Below are 16,787 nucleotides of genomic sequence, written 5' to 3'. Positions count from 1 at the left end.
CTTTCAGTCACAAGGTTTACCACTGGCACGAGGTTTTATAGAAAATCAGAGTAGTGTTTTTTCGCTTTGGAACGCATGGTGTGGTTTGATCAGTAAAAATACAAGATTTCATGGTTTTACTGAAGTCTTCTTTGGCTTCTTGAGTTTGCCTGCTGGGATGCCACACTGGGACTGAGTTTTGGCTTTCACAAGAAGCAGAAAAAGGGACTTTAAAACAACCCCTGCAGTTAATGGATCTGTCAGAGTCTTTACACTACAGCCTCATTAAGTGCACTTTTAGCGTAAAACAATTGCTCTGATACAGTGACAAAGAGAACACAAGCAAATAAAAAATTTTATTTCCTACAGGAGTGGACTAAATAATTGATTTTATATCCAAGTGATCTATGGGAAATGCAATGCCAGTTGTTCCAATACAAATTGGAAAGAATTAATTTCTCCACAAGGAAAATCCGTATTGATCAGCCAAGCCTCATTAAACACTCACAAGTCAGACCATTGAAAGGAAACTTCAGGAAATCATTTTTGTGGCAATTCATTTCCCTTCCTCAGTGTGAATCAAGCAGAGAAGTAATTTTTTTAAGTGAAGCAAACACTGGTTTGGTGATCCATTATCTCAGCTGGGCTTGTAAATCCAGTCAGTTTGGAACAGCTCAGTCTCACAGCTCTGCTTCTGCCTGGTCTGGGATCACTCCTAGGGAGATCCTTCTGTGCCTCAGAGAACCATTCAGGATCCCATTTTCTGGGGGAGAATATAAATTAGCTGAGAGCTGATATAAACCATGGGTACCACTGCAAAAGCCTGGCCTAGTTCCCATAAACAAAGGAAGGGGTGAAAGGAATCTGCTGAAGGATTCGCCTGAGTTCCTGTGCTCCCAGGGGTTAAATTTTGGATGCCCCCACAAGCACATCCTTGCAAGTTGTCCATAAACCAGGGGTGAAGGAAGAGGACCAAGTAGGAAGCCCTGACATCTCCAGTCAGGCCACAGCAATTTGTGAAGCTGCAGTAAAAGATCTACTTCCAGATTTTTGGTGATTTTTCTCAGAGGAACCCAAAAAATCAGGGCTTCCTACTTTCCCCTGTTTCTTTCCCCCTGGATTACCAGAGAGCATGCAAGAATGTTCTTCTGGGGGCCTTTCTGAATTCTTTAACATCAGTAGAAAGCATGATCTCAGAGTTGTGCAGCACACTGGAAACCAGGTGCCCACATTGAAATTGAAACCTGCCAAATGTCCTGCTTGGGGAACACTTTCCAAGGAGAACGCTGCAAAGGTAAATCTTGCCCTATCTTGTGGGGTGAGAAAAGTGAGAGACTCTGCTTTTCACATCTCAGTTTGCAGAGAAATCAGGCAAAATGATTGAGCCATCTCAGTGCTGTGCAGAAAAACAAAACAGACCACGAGGAGCAGTGCTGGGGCTAGGCTGTGCTGTGAGCATCTGCTACCACCCCATCCCCAAAGCCCAGCACCAGCCCAAACTGGAGTGACCCCAGATGGAGTGATAGCCAGGGTATCTGGAGAAGGAGATGAAAATCTATATAAACACACAGAACATGAAATTCCGCACTTGTCATGCTCTGACTTTGACCATAGCTGTTTCCTCATCACATCTCCCTAACGATGTTTGAAGATGGATTTGCTGCCAAACCATTTTTGCTGTAATTTTTTTTTATATTCCTGAGCTGAAAATCAGCATGCATCAACACAGACATTGATACTTTTCCATGTACAATTTTTGTTTAATATAATTTGAGGCACAAAATCCTGAAACTCTAAGAAATTCTAAATCCTGCTGGCTCTGGCAGACCACAAACTCTCTGCCTGTCTTTCCTAAGAGAAGACTGCTTCAATAGATCAAGGAAGTTGAAAAGACCATCCCTTGGTTAACTTTGACACCTGAAAATCACAGGCACTTCTCATTTGAGTTTTCAAGGTCGTTGGACTATGTGCATTGTTGTATTCTCCTTGAACCATAAACACTGATAAGGTGATTTCAACAAAAGATCAGTTTTCACCTCAGAGGATGTGGGCTCAAGTTTGCCTGTTGCACTGTACTAAAACAAATGTTTTTGTCTGAATTCTTCCAAGTAAAGAGCAAAAACATCACTGGGAGCCAGTGAGCTCTGATACAGAGAGAGAGCTGGCTCAGCTCTAGTCCATGTGGCCAAGGAGGCACTGGCAGCTGGGCTGGATGAGGAATTGTGTGTCCAGCAGGAGCAGGGCAGGGATTGTCCCTCTGTGCTGGGGTCCCTCGAGGGCTGGGTCCAGTTCTGCTCCTGCAGGAGAGTCCTGGAGGGGCTGGAGCGTGTCCAGGGCAGGGAAGGGAGCTGGGAAGGGGCTGGAGAATTCCTGAGGGAGCTGGGAAGGGGCTGAGCCTGGAGCAAAGGAGGCTCAGGGGGCCCTTGTGGCTCTGCACAAGTCCCTGCCAGGAGGGGACAGCCAGGGGGGGTCGGGCTCTTCTGCCTGTGTCAAGTGAAAGAATGAGAGGAAATGGCCTCAAGTTGCACCAGTGGAGGTTCAGATTAGATATGAGAAAAAAAATTCTCAACAAGAGTAGCCAGGCATTGAAATGCACGGCCCAGGGAGGTTTGGAGTCACTGTCTGTTGGAGTGCTCAGGAACAGTCTGGATGTGGCCTTGGGGACAGGGTTTGGGGTGATGCTGGTGGGGCTGGGGTGGGGCTGGATGGTCCTGGAGGGCTCTTCCCACCTCAGTGATTCTGGGATTCTGTGATCTCTCCTTGCAGTTGTATCTCTGTGATCTCTCCTTGTAGCTGTGCACACACAGATCTGTGCTGTAAGTCTGTGATTTACTCCAGTATATCTAATTTGTGCATGTTGGATAGAGAGAAAAATTACACAGAATTGTAAGTGAGTGTGGAGGAATGGAGGCCAGAAAAGTTGTGTCTGTTCTATAGGAGTAAAACTGAGCTTAGTTTTTTTTTCTGTGTGCTGTCATTTCTGTGGTAAATTGTTAGTCCATTTCATTTACAATATTCCTGAAAAATGCCAATGGGCTATTTCCTTAATCCAGATGCATCAAAAATAAAGGGATATCATATACTTGGAATTTTAATATCAAGGATAAAACCAGCAAAACTTTACAAAGAATCAGCACTGTAAAGCCATGCTTTATGCATTTAATTTTTCTGCTTAGTACAGAGACAGCATCTGTTTTCAGTGAGATGCTGCTTTTTAAAAATTTCCTTTCTCGAACTCAGCAGCTGGAATAAATGAAATAGCAGCCAAATTAACAGTTGGAGAGGATGATTCTGCTGGAATGAGGGCATGGAAGGACAGTTGAGGAGGACAGTGGCAGGAGAAATTGTAAACTCAGGATGTCCCAGGAATAATTCCCAGGTCCTCCATCCACAGCTCCATTCCTCAGACAGTTTTCTTGCAGTGCTGCTGATTCCTCTGTTATCACCTTCCTCCCACAGAGCTGCAGGAAGCAGAGGAGGGAAGGAGAGGTTGCTCTGAGCCCATCACACATCCATGATGTTGGAAAATTCCTGCAGGACACGGGCCACAGTGTTGCAATAGGAATAAACCTGCCCCTCTCTGCTCTGTAATTGGAGAGCCAAACATTTTGGCCTCAAGTCACGTTCTTAAGCTTCTTCCTGGATTCCAGCTTCCAAAATACCAAAGTATAAAATTCTCTTCTTTCTTCTTTTGCTCTTCAGCCCTTGGGCTCACCACCTCAACCTGCTCCAGCAGCTGGGAGTGAGGGAGCTGCAGGAGCAGGCAGGGCTGGAAGGAAGGACAGAGCCCCAGGAAGCAGCAGGGCAGGACAGGGGTGAGATGAGCTTCCCAACCCTCAGCAGCTGCCTGCCAAAACCTCAGGAGGTGCCATCGGGAAGAAGAGCCCCTGGCTGCTGAGGAAGGACCAGGAATAAATGGAAAAAAAAAGGTATTTTGTGTGGGTGCATGGCAGAGTGGGCAGACAGTGATGAGCTGGCATGGCTGGCCACAAGGAATAGTGGAATGAGTTTGAAGTGCCTTTATTCCAGTGAAAATTAAGTGGGTTTTTAATCATCCCAATTAAAGCTTTTACCACACTAGATTGTCCTGGTTAGAAGCAGGGCTCCATCATAACTTGAATAACCAATGCTCTCTGCTTAAATACCTGCTTTCTCTCAGAGGCTCTGAACCTTTCTAACACTTATGTCCCTCCATGCTGCCAGAGATAGCTGAGAGGATGTGAGAATAATGCCTGGGATATTCTTCATTTCCTTCTCTCCATGGCTGTGTGGCACTGCAGAGCTCTGGTTGCTGGTTTGCACCTTATGGAAAGTTATTTTCTTTAACAGTGGCACTGGAATTAAAGTGTAAAATCCCCCTCCTGCCCTCTTCCCCTTTACAATGCTGAATGCAGCACCCACATGAGAAGCCCACCCAGGGAAAGGATCAGCCTGCCAGGAACTGGAATATTTTGGATGAGAAGCCCTGCACAAATGCAAGATGATAGTGCTGATAGCATTAACTACCTTGTAGCTCTGTGTTTGAGGCTTGGAGAGGACTGAATGATTCAGAGACTGTGTTTGCAGTAATAGTTTTGCACAAAGAGGTCACTTAGAGATAAAGTGGCAGTTAATTCAAACCAGAATTTCAGGCTTAGCTTTGCCTTTTCCCCCCCTCTTTGAAGGAAATGAGAGGTGACACAATTGGATTAGCTACACATTTTAGGCTTTTTCAGAAACTGAGATATTATTTGCTGAAAAGATTGTAACAGTTCCAGGCTGATAAATGCAGTACATTGTTTTTGGCATGCATATCAATTCTTAAAACAAATACTCTTTACCAGAAATTTTGTAGAAGCTCCTTTGGACTCTGGACAGTCTATTAGGTAAATATGGGCTTTGCAGCACTATAGGAAAATGTAGAGTTTTACAGAAGCTTTTCAAAGCTTGGCAACACCATCCAACCCAGCTTCCTTTACTTTGTAACAAAGCTCTTGAGATAAGAAGAGTGAGGGAGATAGAGAGGTACTTTGATTGGCAAATGTGTCAGGAACAGAGATACAGAAATGGGAATCTGTGTGAGGCTGTTCCAGAAACCCAAGAGAAGCAAAGGACATTTTCCTTCTCCAACACCACTGGGATGTCTGGGATCACAGGAGGTGAAAGTGATCCAGTCTGCCAAGGAATGTGTGAAACCTGCCTTCTAGAAAGTGCCTCTGTTCTGTGTGCACATATTTGCCACCGAGTACCAGTGTGGGGCTACAAATTCAGGTTGTGTTTACACACAGGTGCCCAATCTCATGCAGATATAAACTGCAATTACTTTAATTTAATTGACCTTCATTTCAGAAACTGCTGGCAGCTTTTCAGAGAGGACCACTTCTCTTAGCCCTCTCCATCAGCCAGCTGGTTTCATCTTTGCTTGAGTTCTGTGAAACATTTTCCTTGCTGTAGAACTCTAGTTAAGGAAGGATTCACCTGCTTTGGAGTCTGCTCCCAGACCAGAACTGGCAGGACATCTTGTAATGTGCTGTGTCCAAACTCTGCCTTGCCAAAGCTGGAATGAAATTGTCTCACACAGTTTTGATAGCTCCAGATTCCTGGAGGTTCAACTTATTGGAAATTCAGAGCCCTTTCCATGGCCTGGGCCCGATGGCCAAGCTCCAGAGAAAAAAGTCAGTGTGGCTCAGTGAGTTCTTCTGAACTGGGGGTGCCTTTCTGGGCAGCAGGGAGGAAAAGTCACATCAGGGCCCATGGTGTGGCCAGGACCAGGTGTTGCCCTCTTGATGTCCAAAACCAGCTTATCTCCACCAGCCAGGGGGGAATTTTGGGTGGTTTTGAGACACACTCACCTGTGTGGTTCTCTGAGTTGTCATCCCCCGCTCAGCTGGCTCAGTAGAATCTTATCCATGATATTCCCTGGAAATCTTTTGGCTTTGGTCACAGTAGAGGATTTTCCTGCTTTGCTTCACCTGTGAAAGCACCTCAAACCTCCTGTGCCCAAGCAGGGCTGTGCTAAGGGATAGCTCCTGCCAGTCCTCTAAGGTGGCTTTGGGTGACTTTCAGTCCACTGGTTGGCAAGGATGAAGAAATCTCCCTGCAGATCTGCTGGGATATATTCAAGGAAGTGATAAAAAACCGAGTGAAGGAAGTTATTGAAAAGTACACATAGTTAATGATGGTCTAGATGAGCAATAAAACACGGCAATATGAGGAAAACGTAAACAAGCCTGGGCTGAAGGGAAACAAAAGAAGTAAAAGTATCTTGCAGAGCACTGAGAAAATCACTCTGAGACTGGACAAGCAGGGAGAGATCTGAGGGAAGATCAGAAAAGCAAAATGCAGAGCAGTGTCCTGAGGTTAACTCCTCTGGAAATGCAGTTGGGCCAATAATACCAACAATCAGGGGAAAAAAAAAAAAAAAAGTGGTGAACACATAGCCCAAAGGTGAAGTAAATATGGAAGAAGTATTTTGAAGCCTGCCTTAGCCAGCTTTAGGAGACTGCAGTTCCTCCCTGCAATGCAAACACTGTGGACAGGTTTGAAAGGGCTCAGTTCCTCCAGCAGAAAACTCTGCTCCAAGAAGGAGTTAAAAGGAGAGGTCCTCCAAGAAGGGATAAATAGCACAGCTGGCCTTTGAGGGACAAAAACATCTGAAAAGGTGTACTGGAGCAAGTGGAGGTTGGAGGTAGCTGAGTAAAGAAAACAGTGGAATGAACCCTGAGGAAAAGAGTTCCTGTCATTCCAAGCAATCCAGAGGTATAATTCATTGTCTTGATGAAATCAATTGTCAACAGGCTGCACTCAAGACCCAGAACAGGGGGAAGAGACAGAGTGGTTCAAACCAGGGAATGTTGCAGTGGCCGAGGTTTCAGAAGCCAGGGAATGCATGGAAAAGTGTGGAGAGTGCAGGCACTCCCCGTGAGTCCATTGTCAGTGATTCAGCTGAAATATGCTGTGGGAAGCAGAAGAAACACAGGGAAAAGCATGGAATTGTAGAATGGTTGGGGTTGGAAAGGACCTTAAAAATCACCCAGTGCCACGCCTGCCACTGCAGGGACACCTCCCACTGTCCCAGGCTGCTCCAGCCCCAGTGTCCAACCTGGCCTTGGGCACTGCCAGGGATCCAGGGGCAGTCCCAGCTGCTCTGGGAATTCCATCCCAGCCCCTGCCCACCCTGCCAGGGAACAATTCCTCATTCCCAGTATCTAAACCTACTGTCTTTCAGTTTGAAGCTGTTTAATGCACTGAGGAAAGCTCTGCTTGAACTCTAACTCCACAGAGCTGTGAGGGTTCATGGGGTGAAGCAATTGCTTCACATATTCAAAAATTCCTAAATTTAGTGAATGGCAAACCAGTCTGATTTCACCATCATCCTTTTGGTTTCTATAAAAGCTGGATGTGTTACAGAGCAAAGTCACTGCAAGTCTGATGTTAAGGTTCACATGCAGGTGCAATTGCAGATCTGCCAGACATTCTTATGTTGCAAACAAACCTGGAGGAATTATTTAGCAATAATTGGCAGGGGGATGCATTAGCTGCAGCTAGAAAAAGGAAGTTATAAAACAAGCAGATTGTTATGTGAACCCTGTAAGCTTTGTCTTATCCAGGCATTTTGTGGTGCTTGAGGTTAAAAGTGTGGCATTAAAGTGTTATATTTCATGTCAAATATGAATGTATCAGGACAGAGCATGAACAGTGTGTTTTGGTGGACTGAACGACATAGTCAATACAAGTAAGATAATCAGACACTTAAATGCTGAAGTTGGAACAGTACTGGCTGTAAAATACAATCATTTGGAAAGAAAAATGCTGGAAAGGAACTCTGAGGAGAAGGATCTGGGGTCCTGAGGGACAATGAGCTGTCCCTGGGCCAGCAGAGTGTCCTGGGGGCAGGAAGGTCAATGGGATCCTGGGGTGCATTGGGATGGGCACTGCCAGCAGGTCAGGGCTGACCCTGCCCCTGTGCCCAGCCCTGGGGCACCTCTGGCTGCTGTGTCCAGCTCTGGCTCCTCAGCACAGCAGGGCCAGGAGCTCCTGGAGCTGAGCAAGGGCCTGGAGCAGCTCCGTGCCCAGGAAAGGCTGAGGGAGCTGGGGCTGCTCAGCCTGGAGAGGAGCCCAGGGAGAGGGGCCTCAGCCCTGCCTGGCCCTGTGTCTGTCCCTGTGTCTGTCCCTGTGTCTGTCCCTGGCTGTCCCTGTCTGTCCCTGTGTCTGTCCCTGTGTCTGTCCCTGTGTCTGTCCCTGTGTCTGTCCCTGTGTCTGTCCCTGTCTGTCCCTGTGTCTGTCCCTGTGTCTGTCCCTGTGTCTGTCCCTATGTCTGTCCCTTTCTGTCCCTGTGTCTGTCCCTGTGTCTGTCCCTGTGTCTGTCCCTGTGTCTGCCCCTGTGTCTGTCCCTGGCTGTCCCTGTGTCTGTCCCTGTGTCTGTCCCTGTGTCTGTCCCTGTGTGCAGAGGTCAGAGCAGGCCCAGGCTCTGCTCCAGGCCCAGCCATGGCCCCAGAGCCACGGGCAGGGGCTGAGCCCAGCAATTCCCCTGCCCAGGAGGCACAACTTCTGCCCTGGGCAGTGCCCAGCCCTGAGCAGGGACCAGAGGGGCTCTGGGGGCTCCTCCCTGGAATATTCCAGAGCCACCTGGACCCAGCCCTGTGCCCTGTGCCCTGGGATGGCCCTGCTGGAGCACGTGTCCCCAGGTGAAGCTGTAGTCTGGAGCAGCCTCACAGGCCAGACCTTCTGGAACAAATCCATTTGTACTCCCAGAGACCTTTGGACAGCTCTAGTCTTTATTGGGGCCTGTAGGGAGACTGGCTTTTCCTGTCTGTACGGTAACTTTCAGACATATTTTCTGTGGATGATAAAATCAGGAGAATGTGTGGGGGTATATGAGGCCACCTGGGTGTGATTTCCTAACAGCAGACGTGGGGTTTTGTTCTGGGGTTGTTTGTGGCTTTGAGTGCTGCTCAGCATCTCAATCCTAATGCATTAGCTGTGGTCTGTAAAGCCCCTAGAGAGCATTTTCAACCATAAGTACCTGTAGGTCAGCATCTAGATCCATGTTTTAAGGCTCTGCTTTTGAGAAATGGAGAATATTTAGTGCCCTTGACACTGACTAACCCAGCCTGTGGCAATAGATGGGAATGTGCAACCCTTCATTTCTTAATTAACTGCTTGAGAAAAGCAAATGTCCCATGTTAGAAACACTCAGAGGGACAAAACAGACCTAGCCTCCTCTCCTGGTATCTTGAAGATTGCATTTAACACCACTTTTCAGTAGTTGTCCCTGAAACCAATTCCTGATATAAACGCTGTGGAGTTAATTGTCATTAAAGGAGACTCTTCTTCAGGGCAGTATCTCCCAGTTAAATCTCTCTTTTCTTCACCTGCTGCCATTTGCAAGCCTAAACAGTTCTTGCAAACATTAAAATTGGGAGAGCTCTGATGTGTTTTTCATGCCTTTAATTTTCTCCCTCACATGATGGATGGTGGGATTTATTGTAGCTCAGAGGAACAAACCAGTTGTTATTTGATCTGCCCCAGGCAAGCTGCCCTGGCAACAGCCAAAAATAATAGCCATGGTCCCTGAAAAGATTCTGCTTAGAATTTCTGAAAGAATTCACCTTTGGGGCAGAGAGCAAGCATGGAAAAATGCAGCCCCAAAGGTCAGCATTTTGCAATGCTCATGGCACATGAAAATAGGAGGTTGTGATGGAAACTGTGGTGCAATTCTGGTGACAATGGGTGCAGCCAGCACCCCTGTCCACCTTCCTGTCATGGAGCCATCACTTGCTTCCCCTCTCATATCATGGGTTGGATTTTATTTCCTCTCAAAGCTGAGTTCTGCAGATCAACGATGACAACTCTGCTTTCTACAAAAATCTGATCTTGAAGTTGAGCCTTTTCAGCCCTGTCTGGACAAATGTTTGCCCTTGGTGTTTGGAAGATCACTTTCCATATCTCTTGTGCCATGATCTCTGTTGGTGATAGCAAACTTCAGGACAGTCTTTGTACAAACACCCTGTACTGAAAACTCTGTGCCCTTCCCTTTATCACCCTCTTTTTGTGCACTTTCTGTAGTGTTCTATGCTCTGTCAACCTCAGGAGTTGTCTGTAGGCTCACTTCTTAATCCTCTTGGATAAAGTTTGGCAAAAGTACACACTGCAGTTCCTTTCATTCAAGCCAGAAGTTATTTTTCCAGGAAGACATGTTTAAAAATGCACAAAGGTACTCATTTAATTTGCTCTGCCTTTTTACTGCTGTTTCCTGAGAGGCCATCTAGTCTGGCTATCTGAAACCAGTAGCAGCAATGCCACATATTAGTCCCAAATAGCCACAGCTCAAAGAAATTCAGTGAAGAAAGTTCCAAAAAGGTATTTTTGCAAGGCTCTTATTGGTGCTCATGAAAAGAAGTTTCCAAGTAAAATAAACCATTATTTCTCAAATTATTCCAAAGCAAAGCTCCATTAAAATATCCCTGAAGTTTTAAAGGTAAGGAAAAAACCTGATCTGCTTGCTGGACACTGCTGAGAATTGGGCTTGAATTAGAGAATTAGAGAATTAGAGATTGTGACCCCATGGTTGGAGGATGCAGAGTGGACTTTGCAGATTTAGTGATCCAAACAAACTGAAATCTGATCAGGAGAGATCTCCCTTCCCACTGCTGTCCTCCAAAGGGTGCTACTGAAGATACATGAAATTGAAGATGAAAGTTTCTCTTTGGCTGAGGAATGCTCATTGTGTCACATCAACAGGAGGGATCCAGTGGTTGAGGAGCTGGGGTTTTCCAGCAGTTCCCAGAAGGATTCCTGGTCATCTAGGGCAGCTATTAACTAGGGAAATTCACACTTGAGGAGAAACCACAGAACACCCAAGAGAGAGACCACCGTGGGTCACGGGGAGGAAAATGACAGACCAGGCAAAGCTGCCTCTGTTTCTTGTGGCCAGTGGCTCTCACAGCTGGATTCTTCCAGCCCTGCCTCTCCATCATCCCCTGGAGCAGCTCTTCTAGACCATAACCCTGGGTCATTGCTTGGGCCAGACACCCTGCTTGCAGCTGAGAACAATACTGAGGGTTATGTCGTGCAGAGCGTAGTTTTCCGTGAGTGTGGATCCAGTCCTACAGCAACAAATCCAACCTCATGTTACAGCTATGACCTGAGAGACCTGGAGACTTGTCTGCTCTTGGAAGTGCTGCAGGAAGCAGCTTTGCCTGCTGGGAAGCTCCCAGTGATGTGAGCAGAACTTCCCCGTGGGGATGTTCATGCATCCTGCTGGCTCATGATGTGGCAAACCGAGCATGCACCCACCACAGAGTGTCACAAAGCAAAGATAGGAGGACCAGTTCCAGGAATCTGAGGTGAAGTTTTGCTGCTTTGGATATTTTGACCAGATTGGCAGGGGAGGGGAAATTAAAATCCCTCTTGGATCTAAAGCCCGTTGTCATTTTCACTCTGGTGTGGAAAGCCAGCTTGGATTTGAATTCCTGCTTGTGAATCTTCCCCATCTCTGGGCAAGAACCAAACCCAGAAGTTGTCCATTTCCACAGCCAGGGAGAAGGCAGCCAAATGTGGCTGGGAATGAGTGACTTTTCTCAGGAGGCTGTTTTTCCTCCAGAGCTTTCTGCTACCTGGAGATCCTTTTGCTATCTTGGGTGGCAACATGTCAGTATTTCTGTCATCAAGAAGCAAAAATTCTGGGCAGAAACTTAAATTTGGAAGCTGTCAAAGCCCTTCCATCCCTCACAGGACAGCAGTGGAGCTGGGGGTCTGAAACCCTGAGCCAGCTGGATGGAAAACAACCACCACCACCTAATGTGAGCAGATAAGACACATCTCAGCAACTGCAGCCTTCTCATATCCAAACTCGTTGGGATGAAGTTTTGGAAAGCTGTGCTGACAATGCTTCCACAGAGGTCACCGCTCACTTCATTGAGAACAGAGCTGGGCTCTCCTCAGCCAGATCCTTCTGTGTGAAGCTCATCAAGCAGAATAAAATCCTGTTCCAATTATGCTTTCCATGTGCACAAATCTCCCCCAGGAGCAGCAGTGTCAGCCACAACCTCTGATAATGCAAAGAGCATATTGTACTCCAACCACGGCATTAACCCGGAGCAGACTGGGAAAATGGGCTGGGAATTCCTCAGGGTGGCCACTGCTGCAATGTCAACAAAGATGTGACAAAAGAAAAAAGGTGGAAAAATGTGTGTTGAGCATGCTGAGAGCACATGTAAGTGGGGAGAGTGTGGTGTCTGGTTTTTTGGAGTGTGAAGATTCCTGTCCCCATTAGTGTCCACAGGCCCAGCCCTGGAGGAGCTGGAGCTGCTGCAGAGAGCCCAGAGGAGGCTCCAGGATGGGCAGAGGGCTGGAGCAGCTCTGCTGGGAGGAAAGGCTGGCACAGCTGGCATTGCTCACCTGCACAGGAGAAGCTTTGGGCTGAGCTCAGGGTGGCCTTGCAGGGCCTGGAGGAGCCCCAGGGAAGCTGGAGAGAGACAATTCCCAGGGGATGCAGGGACAGCACCCAGGGAATGGCTCCCAGTGCCAGAGGGCAGGGCTGGGTGGGATCTTGGGGATGAGGAATTGTTCCCTGGCAGGGTGGGCAGGGCTGGGATGGAATTCCATCCCTGGATCCCTGGCAGTGCCCAAGGCCAGGTTGGACACTGGGGCTGGAGCAGCCTGGCACAGTGGGAGGTGTCCCTGCCATGGCAGGGGTGGCACTGGATGATCCTTAACCCAAACCATTCTACAATTCCCTGAATTGCATTTCCCCCAGCACCTTCAGGTCCAATGTTTTACGTTTATTTCATGGGACTCTCCATAATGAATTTTAACCCTTTCAATTCTGTTTTTATCAAGAAGTTCATCAGTAAGAATCAAGGTGAGTGGTTTGATGAAGAGATGAATACTCTAAAGCACATGGGAAAAATACAGAAACTAGAGGACTGCCTTCAAATTATTGAAGAAAACACAGAGTACACAAAGCACAAACATCTGTGTTTCCCAAGACAAGGCTCAGCTTTACACATGGATTTAGTTGTGTAAAAGCACAAAAAGGTGTTTAGCAGTTCTCAGGTGACACCTCTGCCTGCTCAGGACATCCTGAACTTGTTTTGGGCAAAAACCATTTCCCTGGTTTTTATAACAATGCCAGTTTCTTTACATCCTGGATCTGATTTTTAACTCATAATTTGGGGATTCCTAGAAGCAGAAAAAAAAAGAGAGATAAGGCTTGAAGAGTGGCTGTGCCTTTTCCCCATTCACACTGCACACATCCTTCTGAGCTGGATCATGTTCCACATGAGAAGCCCAAAGCACTTTTTCAGTAAAATAACTGATTTTTAGATCAAGTTGCAGGTGCAGATTTGATGAGTAGGGCTAACTTTTCTGCCAGGGATCCAGTTTTATTGTTTCTTTTCCTTACTTAACTTCATCCAGAGCCAACATAAAATCTGAAAATGCCCTGAGCAAGCCTCTTATCACCATGGGGTTTCCTGCTCAGCTTTATTGAATGATGAAGTTTGGATCAGTATTTCAACTTCTCTAGCCCACACTTTTGAACTCACCTTTGGTTGCTGCAAGCAAAGAGATTTATAAGCTCTGGTAAATCTGAAGCTAAATCTGAATCAAAAAAAAGGGAACTTATGCATTTTGGAGGGTATGAACAGATAAATTTAACTTCTCCTTCTGGCCCACCTCAGCAGCTGTGTGGGAACAGCCCCAGAGCTTGTGGGGATAAGTGACACTTGTTTAAGATGAAAAACTGCAAAGAAAGGTATTTACATTTTTAAATCATACACACAAAGCTTAAAAACTGAACAGCTGTGCATCTTTCAGAACATACCCACATATTATGATCTTCCAAAGGCTCCTCACGCTACAGTGGATTTCATGGTCACCATGTTCCAAAAATCCTGATTTGGGGGATGTGTGGGAATAGCACATTATTCATTTATGATTAGGGCAGTTTGTCAAACTTTACCCAGAAGAAAGAAGGGGAAAGGCTTAATTGGGAATTTTTAATAATGTATAATCCCAGCTAAACATAATTTAACTGGGTAGTGAAAGAGAAATCCTGGTGTAGGTGCTTCATGATGAAGCTTTGCAAACAGAACAGCTCATCTGAAAGGAGAAAAAGACCTTCACAGGCATTTTTATATATAAATATAAATATATTTATAGCTGTTGCCATCTCCTTCGTGGTAAATATAGAGAGACACCAGTGCAACAGGTTCATGGATTCAGGGAACAACTCAAGTCGTGTGAAATTCTTTAGTCTCTGGCAAAGTGGAAAAAAAAAAAAAAAAACACCTCTAAGTGTTGCCCTTTTAAATGCAAAACAGCTGCTGCCTACTGGTACTGCCTGCATGCTGCACTTGACAGCAGAATTCCAGCTCCTGCTTTCCTCTGGTCACATATCATGGCATTATTAATATCTGTTAATGGCATTTAGATCCCTCTTTAGCAGGGATTTGGCTCTGGCTGATGTGCTCCCTGGGAATTTGGGGTGGGATGGGTTTGGTTGGTGAAGGACTCACCCCAATGTTTGATGTGCTCCTTCTCCCAAGGGGAAGGGCAGGAAGTTATCCAGGCACTGGGGGATGTGCCTGCAGGTGATGCTGAGCTCTCCTGTCCTGGAGCAGCTTGCTGGGATTTGGAATTCCCAGGAATTACAGCATAAGGGCATCAGAATTGCAGATCCAGGGGCATCACATGAACCTTTCTAGTGCTGCAGCATCTTCCCTTTCCCTGCTGCTGTTTGCATTCCCAGGGAATCCCATCAAATTCCAGTACCTGACTCCATCCTGCTCAAATCATCCCTGCCTGTGCTCTCTGCAACTGGGAGACAAAAGCACCCAGGCAAACCCAGAAAAAGCCATCAAAGGAAAGGAGTGTTTGGATAACCACATTGGAAAATTTGGTGGTCAGGCATTTCAGCTGCTGCAGCTCAGTGTGTGACAACCACAACCAGAATCGATTTCAGATGAGTTTCAATCTCCCTTTTGCCAGCAGGAAAGGGGTAATTGATAACGTTGACTTTTTATCCTTCTTCCTCTTTTCTGAGCATTATACAACCACTCATAACCTTATTTATTTAAGAAATAAGGCCTTTCAGGGACTTTGATCAGCCTGGCTGAAGTTTCTTCAAAGATTAACTGACTTCTTTAGAAGCAAGTCAGTTTCCTCTGAAGCAGGTATTTGCTTACCACGTAGCTGGGTGTTGAGAGCTGTGCAGTTATAAAGTTTGCTGGGCTCAGCTGTAGATTTCCTTAACACACACTGCTGACATCACTGAGTCTCCTCTCGGACTCTTTTTCTTTTTTTTTTTTTTTTTTTTCCTCTCTTTCTCCCTCCCTCCCTCTCCTCCCTCCCTCTCTCCAGTTTCTTTATTCAGGTAATTCCAACTCAGGCTTATTTCAACTTGTTTTTGACTGACAGCGAGGGAAGGGAGACTCTCTGAGGGGTTTGTTTTGTGCTGGATTTTTGTTTTTTTTTCTTTAAATGCACACATGCTTTATTGAAAAGCAGCCCAACCTTCTATAAAAAAGATTGTTTGACTTGTCATGACGATAACATCTAGTAAGGAATCTGAACATTGCTCTTTTACAGGTAAGAGGTATTTGTCAAAAATCCATACATGCTTAGCAGTGCTTTGGGAGCTGTGTGGAGCTGGAAGCTAAGGAGTAGGTGCTTTTCCTATTTTTTGCTATATTTTGGTAGTTTAAGGATTTAGAAACTGTGTGTAAGAGAAAAAATGCTTTTATAATATTGTGCCTTTTTCTGGATTTTGACACAGAGGCAGCTCAGCAATTAAGCAAAAGCTGTCATGGTTTGGTCTTTCCACTGATGTAAAGCACTGAATGTGGGGTTTGTAATGCTTGGGGCTGAGATTTTTGTATGTTGGGGTGGGGGACAGATGCTGAACCTGTTTTTGTCACTGTTTGCCTGCCAGGATTTTTTCCCTGTAGAAATCCAGAGTGCTGTTTAGATTGTTGGAATCAGAACTTTCAGCCAGCTCTTGCTCTTTTTTCCAGCGCAGAAATCAATTTTCATTGGCATGGTGAGAAAACCTGCCTGGAACTTTCTCCTGTCCCTGTTACCTTTGTGTATAAGAAAAGAGAATGTCAGTTTTCTGTGGAAGGTGTAGAGAATGTAAACATGTCTGAGTTGGAGAACTTCAGGCATTGTCTTCCAACTTTTGCCTGTGTCTTCACACAACTTGTTTACCACAGCTCTGGCTTCTCCTCATGATCACAATCAAAGCCCGTGGTGCAAATTCCCCTCTCTTTTTCTACTGCTCCCCTCTTTATTTTCACACTGGGATCGTGCTGCAGTGAGAGTTACAGATAAAATCTTCTTTTCTCCATGAGGTGCTGGTTGTGAAGAGGAGCAAAGCTGGCTTTCCTTTGTGACCCAGGAGTATCCACAGCACTTTTTAACTCACCTTGTTCCCTCCTTGTTCCCTATATTGTATTTAGAGGCATTTCCAGGGTCTTTCTGATCACAGTGGCTGTGTATTTACCTACCAAATGTGTGTTTTCTTTTTAATTGAGGGGGAAGGAGAAGATTTGCTGCTAAAGAAATGTCTTCTTTATTTCCCTGTTTGTAAAATGTCACAATGCTCTCTGCACTCCCTAATAACCAGCTAACAGGAGGGAGGAAGCAAACCTGGAGTGTAACACAGTGCTGCTTGTACAGAACAAACTGGCATCACTTTTATAAAGCAGAGTTGTAGACCAGACCAAAAACTTCCCCAGGAATTTCATCCCAGTAAATGAGGCATGGCCTAGAGACAAAAACAGCAGCAGATGACTTGGGCTTCAGTCTTCCAATGTACATACAAT

General features: G+C 46.0%; 1 protein-coding gene across 3 annotated transcripts in view; it reads left to right on the top strand.

Moving 5' to 3' along the window:
- The first annotated feature begins 3,629 nt into the window (after positions 1-3,629).
- Positions 3,630-16,787, top strand: part of KCNJ15 (potassium inwardly rectifying channel subfamily J member 15) — a 34,431-nt gene continuing 21,273 nt past the window's right edge. The window contains exon 1 of one of the 3 annotated variants that reach the window (XM_059840130.1): positions 3,630-3,908. In XM_059840130.1, coding sequence (XP_059696113.1) covers positions 3,895-3,908 — 14 coding nt within the window. In that variant the 5' untranslated portion in view covers positions 3,630-3,894. The other 2 variants (XM_059840131.1, XM_059840132.1) reach the window with 2 other exon arrangements.

The sequence above is a fragment of the Haemorhous mexicanus genome, chromosome 2, assembly GCF_027477595.1.
Source record: "Haemorhous mexicanus isolate bHaeMex1 chromosome 2, bHaeMex1.pri, whole genome shotgun sequence".
NCBI classification, from domain to species: Eukaryota; Metazoa; Chordata; class Aves; order Passeriformes; family Fringillidae; genus Haemorhous; species Haemorhous mexicanus.
The sequence above is the reverse complement of the archived record's forward strand: the minus strand, read 5'-3'. Positions and strand labels throughout refer to the sequence as shown.